Source organism: Oncorhynchus mykiss, chromosome 14 (genome assembly GCF_013265735.2).
Source record: "Oncorhynchus mykiss isolate Arlee chromosome 14, USDA_OmykA_1.1, whole genome shotgun sequence".
Taxonomy (NCBI): domain Eukaryota; kingdom Metazoa; phylum Chordata; class Actinopteri; order Salmoniformes; family Salmonidae; genus Oncorhynchus; species Oncorhynchus mykiss.
Genome location: NC_048578.1, coordinates 27,692,413 through 27,699,406, shown reverse-complemented (window position 1 = coordinate 27,699,406; position 6,994 = coordinate 27,692,413). Strand labels below are relative to the sequence as shown.

Below are 6,994 nucleotides of genomic sequence, written 5' to 3'. Positions count from 1 at the left end.
GGAAGAGTATAAAGGAGGTAGAGAAGTTGTCAAAAGAGGGTGTAAACAGATGTGTGGACACAGAAAAACACCATATTGCCTCAACAATACAATCAAGTCCTACATACACAGCACCACTTCAGTCAGTGTGGTTGTTGTCTTTACGTACACAGCACCACTACAGCCAGTGTGGTTGTTGTCTTTACGTACACAGCACCACTACAGCCAGTGTGGTTGTTGTCTTTACGTACACAGCACCACTACAGCCAGTGTGGTTGTTGTCTTTACGTACACAGCACCACTACAGCCAGTGTGGTTGTTGTCTTTACGTACACAGCACCACTACAGCCAATGTGGTTGTTGTCTTTTCGTACACAGCACCACTACAGCCAGTGTGGTTGTTGTCTTTACGTACACAGCACCACTACAGCCAGTGTGGTTGTTCCTACGTACACAGCACCACTACACTTCTCTCCTGTTATTTCTCAATATGACATTCAGTCAAAGTTTTACCTTCAGGACACAATCTGTGCTGTGAGTTTTTAAAGAAAAATGGTGTGCAACATCTCTCACACCTCTCTCCCTCATACCTCTCTCCCTCACACCCTTCTGCCCTCACACCTCTCTCCCTCACACCTCTCTCCCTCACGCCTCTCTCCCTCATACCTCTCTCCCTCATACAACTCTCACTCACACCCTTCCTCCCTCACACCTCTCTCCCTCACACTTCTCTCCCTCACACCCTTCCTCCCTCACACCTCTCTCCCTCACACCTCTCTCCCTCACACCCTTCTGCCCTCACACCTCTCTCCCTCACACCTCTCTCACTCACACCTCTCTCCCTCACACCCTTCCGCCCTCACACTTCTCTCCCTCGCTCTCACATCTCTTTCCCTCACACCTCTCTCCCTCACACCCTCACACCTCTTTCCCTCACACCTCTCTCACTCACACCCTTCCTCACTCATACCTCTCTCCCTCACACCCTTCTGCCCTCACACCTCTCTCCCTCATATCTCTCTCCCTCACACCCTTCCACCCTCACACCTCTCTCCCTCACACCTCTCTCCCTCACACCCTTCCTCCCTCATACCTCTCTTCATCATACCTTGTACCTCTCTCCCTCATATCTCTCTCCCTCATACCTTTCTCCCTCACTGCCTTCCTCCCTCACAGCCTTCCTCCCTCACACTTCTCTCCCTCACACCCTCATACCTATCTCCCTCACACCTTCATACCTCTCTCCCTCACACCCTCACACCTTTCTCCCTCACACCCACACACCTCTCTCCCTCACACCCACACACCTCTCTCCCTCACACCCTCATACCTCTCTCCCTCACACCCTCATACCTCTCTCCCTCACACCCTTCCGCCCTCACACCTCTCTCCCTCATACCTCTCTCCCTCACACCCTTCCGCCCTCACACCTCTCTCCCTCACACCTCTCTCCCTCACACCCTTCCTCCCTCATACCTCTCTTCATCATACCTTGTACCTCTCTCCCTCATACCTTTCTCCCTCACAGCCTTCCTCCCTCACAGCCTTCCTCCCTCACACTTCTCTCCCTCACACCCTCATACCTCTCTCCCTCATACCTCTCTCCCTCACATCTCTCTCCCTCACACCCTCATACCTCTCTCCCTCACACCCTCATACCTCTCTCCCTCACACCTTCATACCTCTCTCCCTCACACCCTCACACCTTTCTCCCTCACACCCACACACCTCTCTCCCTCACACCCACACACCTCTCTCCCTCACACCCTCATACCTCTCTCCCTAGCACCCTCATACCTCTCTCCCTCACACCCTCATACCTCTCTCCCTCACACCCTCATACCTCTCTCCCTCACACCCTCATACCTCTCTCCCTCACTTTCTCACAGTTTGATTCCAGCTTGATCAATGTATATTGTACATGTGGGGCCTGATGAGTTCTGCTGCATTAAGGGTTACATGAATACTTCACTTTCTCACAGTTTGATTCCAGCTTGGTCCTCAACGGGGGCGGTAACCCATGGATACAGGTTCTGCCGAATTGGCACCCTATTCCCAATGTAGTTCACTCCTTTTGACACAGAGCCATATAATGACCTACATAGTGAATAGTGAGCTATTGTATTTATACATTGTTCAATTTTACCTTTATTTGACTTGGCAAGTCAGTTAAGAACAAATTCTTAGTAACAAAGACGGCCTACCCCGGCTAAACCTTAACCCGGATGACGCTGGGCCTATTGTGCATCGCCCTATGGGACTCCCAATCACGGCCGGTTGTGATACAGCCTGGAATCAAACCAGGGTCTGTAGTTACGCCTCTAGCACTGAGATGCAGTGCCTTAGTCCGCTGCGCCACTCGGTAGCCCATTCAAAACCGAACCTCACTAATCTCCCCTCGTCAGAGTCATAAGTAATGGGCAAAACAGTTCTAAACTCAATGCACAATACACAATTAAACAATTGAAAAAATTACTAACCTTGGTTGACTCTGTGATTCTATAGAAAAGTCTAACAAACATAGATTTCCAGAAAAATATATATTTTAATCCGTGTTGAGGTTGTGTCCAACTAGTCTTAAATGCTTGTGGGACTGTGGCGGTGCTGCCCGTCTTCAACTGGGGCTTGGGGGACTGTGGCGGTGCTGCCCGTCTTTAACTGGGGCTTGGGGGACTGTGGCGGTGCTGCCCGTCTTTAACTGGGGCTTGGGGGACTGTGGCGGTGCTGCTGGTCTTTAACTGGGGCTTGGGGGACTGTGACGGTGCTGCCAGTCTTAAACTGGGGCATGGGGGACTGTGGCGGTGCTGCCCGTCTTAAACTGGGGCTTGGGGGACTGTGGCGGTGCTGCCCGTCTTTAACTGGGGCTTGGGGGACTGTGGCGGTGCTGCCCGTCTTTAACTGGGGCTTGGGGGACTGTGGCTGTGCTGCTGGTCTTTAACTGGGGCTTGGGGGACTGTGGCGGTGCTGCTGGTCTTTAACTGGGGCTTGGGGGACTGTGGCAGTGCTGCTTGTCTTTAACTGGGGCTTGGGGGACTGTGGCGGTGCTGCTGGTCTTTAACTGGGGCTTGGGGGACTGTGGCGGTGCTACTGGTCTTTAACTGGGGCTTGGGGGACTGTGACGTTGCTGCCAGTCTTTAACTGGGGCTTGGGGGACTGTGGCGGTGCTGCCCGTCTTTAACTGGGGCTTTGGGACTGTGGCAGTGCTGCTGGTCTTTAACTGGGTCTTGGGGACTGTGGCGGTGCTGCTGGTCTTTAACTGGGTCTTGGGGACTGTGGCAGTGCTGCTGGTCTTTAACTGGGTCTTGGGGACTGTGGCGGTGCTGCTGGTCTTTAACTGGGGCTTGGGGGACTGTGGCGGTGCTACTGGTCTTTAACTGGGTCTTGGGGACTGTGGCGAAGCTGCTGGTCTTTAACTGGGTCTTGGGGACTGTGGCGGTGCTGCTGGTCTTTAACTGGGGCTTGGGGACTGTGGCAGTGCTGCTGGTCTTTAACTGGGTCTTGGGGACTGTGGCAGTGCTGCTGGTCTTTAACTGGGGCTTGGGGGACTGTGGCGGTGCTACTGGTCTTTAACTGGGTCTTGGGGACTGTGGCGGTGCTGCTGGTCTTTAACTGGGGCTTGGGGACTGTGGCAGTGCTGCTTGCCTTTAACTGGGGCATGTGGCGGTGCTGATTGCCTTTAACTGGGGCCTGTGGCGGTGCTGCTTGCCTTTAACTGGGGCCTGTGGCGGTGCAGTTGCAGTTGCACAGCTCTGTGTCTTGGGGGCAGTGTTGAAGCTGAGCAGCTCATTATCACCCATTAGGGCTCTGTGTGCATCTCTGGCAGTGCTGCTACGGTTCACATAATGAGAGCAGGAGGACAGAGGATCCAAGGAATCTGGATGATTCTGTTACATAAGATGAAGACGGCAACAACCTCCTCAGAGAGAGTGACAGAGAGGTAGAGGCAGAGACAGACAGCGACAGAGAGAGACAGAGAGAGACAGACAGACAGAGCAGGTGGCTAACAAACACACAGTACCTCAACGGCGATATACTTTCAGGGTGGTGCCCAACAGGTGGAACAATGCCAGCCTCATCATACGGTGATGCCAAGCGGTCCTGGCACTGTGTTTTGGCCTTGTTGATCTGCTCTGTGTTCTATGTTTTCAGTCATACAGTGTTAACAAAGATATATCAATCACCTCCAAATACAGGCTTCTGTGAGATGGGAATTCAATTCCCTCTCTCTTTCTCTCTCTCTCTCGCGCTCTCTCTCTCTCTCTCTCTCTCTCTCTCTCTCTCTCTCTGCAGTGCTAACAGAGATTGTTCCCCGGGGGTATTCTGATCCGTCCAGGCCAATTAGTTCATGCTTATGTGCTTCTCATACGTAGGGTTATTTTTGTGATGCTGGGGAACAAATGAAGAAATAAACTCATCCCAAACCCTCTTCAGTACTTATTCAACTCCCTGGGTACATCCCAAATGGCACCGTATTCCCTATGCAGTGCATTTCCTGTTAACAAGGAGAGAGGCTAGTGAAGCGTAAACCATGTCTAGTCGTGTGTGTGTCTGTGTGTAATATGGGCCCTTTCTGTTCCTTCTGCTTTCTGTTCCTGTTCTGTTACATGTTCATCATGTGTGACTTACATTCCTGTTGGCTCCGGAAGTCCAACAGCCTTACATTCTTGCACAGAGACTTATTTGGGACTTCTCCTTAGATGGGGGGGCTGGTTTTGTGGCTGTTGGACTTCCTGAGCCAACGCTCAAAGCGAGTCAAAATAGGTCCCCACGTGTCGGATATATGCAATACCAACACAGGCTCTCCTCGGGGATGTGTTTTGTCCCAACTTCTGTACATCTTGTACACTAATAGTTGTACTAGTTCCCATACTGACAGACACCTCGTTAAGTTCGCTGATGACACTGCCTTGATCAGCCTGTTGCATGATGATGAGGAACATCATGGCCCGGTCCTAGATGCCTTTGTAGAGTCGTGTGAGGAATCACACTTGGTCCTCAATACCAACAAGACCAAAGAGATGTGCATAGACTTCAGGAAGCGTACAACACCTACCTCTGCAACATCTATCAGAGATCAGAATATAGAAATTGTAGAGGAATATAAATATCTGGGTGTCCTTTTGGACAATAAGCTTCAGTGGAGTAAATGTACAGATCTGATCTACAAAAAAGAGCCAACAGAGACTTTCTCAAAAAGTTGGGATCTTTTAATGTAGGCTGTACTATATTGACTCTGTTTTACAAATCCTTTATTGAGAGTATTTTAACTTTTTGTATTGTTTGTTGGTTTGGCAATGCCCCTATCAGCCAGAGAAACAGAAGGATTATTACCACAGCAAGCAAGGTACTTGGAGTCAAACAGACAGGCCTGGAGGAGATCTTTAAGGTCAGGGCCTTCCGTAAGGTTTACAAAATAATGTTCCCATCGACTCCGTAAGGCCAGCAGGCTAGTCTTTTCTTTTTTTTATGTTTTATTTCTTATTTCTTCTTATTATTATTTTTATTGGTATGTAACTGTTATGAAAGTTGTATTGTCAATTTTGTTTTGTATTTAAACGCCACTTTAAATGTGTACATGGCACTTCCCCATGGAGACAATAAAGTCAGTAAGTAAGTAAGTTCATCATGTGTGACTTTGCCCAACTGTTCCTGTTCTGTTACATGTTCATCATGTGTGACTTTGCCCAACTGTTCCTGTTCTGTTACATGTTCATCATGTGTGACTTTGCCCAACTGTTCCTGTTCTGTTACATGTTCATCATGTGTGACTTTGCCCAACTGTTCCTGTTCTGTTACATGTTCATCATGTGTGACTTTGCCCAACTGTTCCTGTTCTGTTACATGTTCATCATGTGTGACTTTGCCCAACTGTTCCTGTTCTGTTACATGTTTGTCATGTGTGACTTTGCCCAACTTTTCCTGTTCTGTTACATGTTCATCATGTGTGACTTTGCCCAACTGTTCCTGTTCTGTTACATGTTCATCATGTGTGACTTTGCCCAACTGTTCCTGTTCTGTTACATGTTCATCATGTGTGACTTTGCCCAACTGTTCCTGTTCTGTTACATGTTCATCATGTGTGACTTTGCCCAACTGTTCCTGTTCTGTTACATGTTCATCATGTGTGACTTTGCCCAACTGTTCCTGTTCTGTTATATGTTCATCATGTGTGACTTTGCCCAACTGTTCCTGTTCTGTTACATGTTCATCATGTGTGACTTTGCCCAACTGTTCCTGTTCTGTTACATGTTCATCATGTGTGACTTTGCCCAACTGTTCCTGTTCTGTTACATGTTCATCATGTGTGACTTTGCCCAACTTTTCCTGTTCTGTTACATGTTCATCATGTGTGACTTTGCCCAACTGTTCCTGTTCTGTTACATGTTCATCATGTGTGACTTTGCCCAACTGTTCCTGTTCTGTTACATGTTTGTCATGTGTGACTTTGCCCAACTGTTCCTGTTCTGTTACATGTTCATCATGTGTGACTTTGCCCAACTGTTCCTGTTCTGTTACATGTTTGTCATGTGTGACTTTGCCCAACTGTTCCTGTTCTGTTACATGTTCATCATGTGTGACTTTGCCCAACTGTTCCTGTTCTGTTACATGTTCATCATGTGTGACTTTGCCCAACTGTTCCTGTTCTGTTACATGTTTGTCATGTGTGACTTTGCCCAATATGTGTTTTAAATGATCTTATTAAAGTAATCAATCAATCAATATTTTTCTTAAAATGCTAGAAGTTGTGTATGGTAGAATACTGTAGGTCAGCTGCTGTCTATGGTAGAATAAGCTATCTGGCTGAGCCATCTGTAAGCACTATCAATGACCTGAGGAAGGCAAGAATAATATGCCTGAGAGGACATTGGGGGAATAGACAGACAGAGGCTTCATTAACATGGCTCACACACCCCCCACATGCACACATGCACAAGCACACACAGACAGAAGGACAAAAACCGCACATGCACAAACACACACCGAGGATTAGACATGGTTTAGTTGTGTGTGTGTG

The 6,994-nt window shown here is 48.6% G+C and overlaps 1 protein-coding gene across 1 annotated transcript; it reads left to right on the top strand.

Annotated features, from left to right (window-relative positions):
* The first annotated feature begins 5,604 nt into the window (after nt 1-5,604).
* LOC118938755 (cytochrome c oxidase subunit 3-like) lies at nt 5,605-6,669 on the top strand. Its single transcript, XM_036943638.1, has one exon. The coding sequence runs from the start codon at nt 5,605-5,607 to the stop codon at nt 6,667-6,669; it is 1,065 nt and encodes a 354-aa protein (XP_036799533.1).
* Nucleotides 6,670-6,994: the final 325 nt, after the last annotated feature.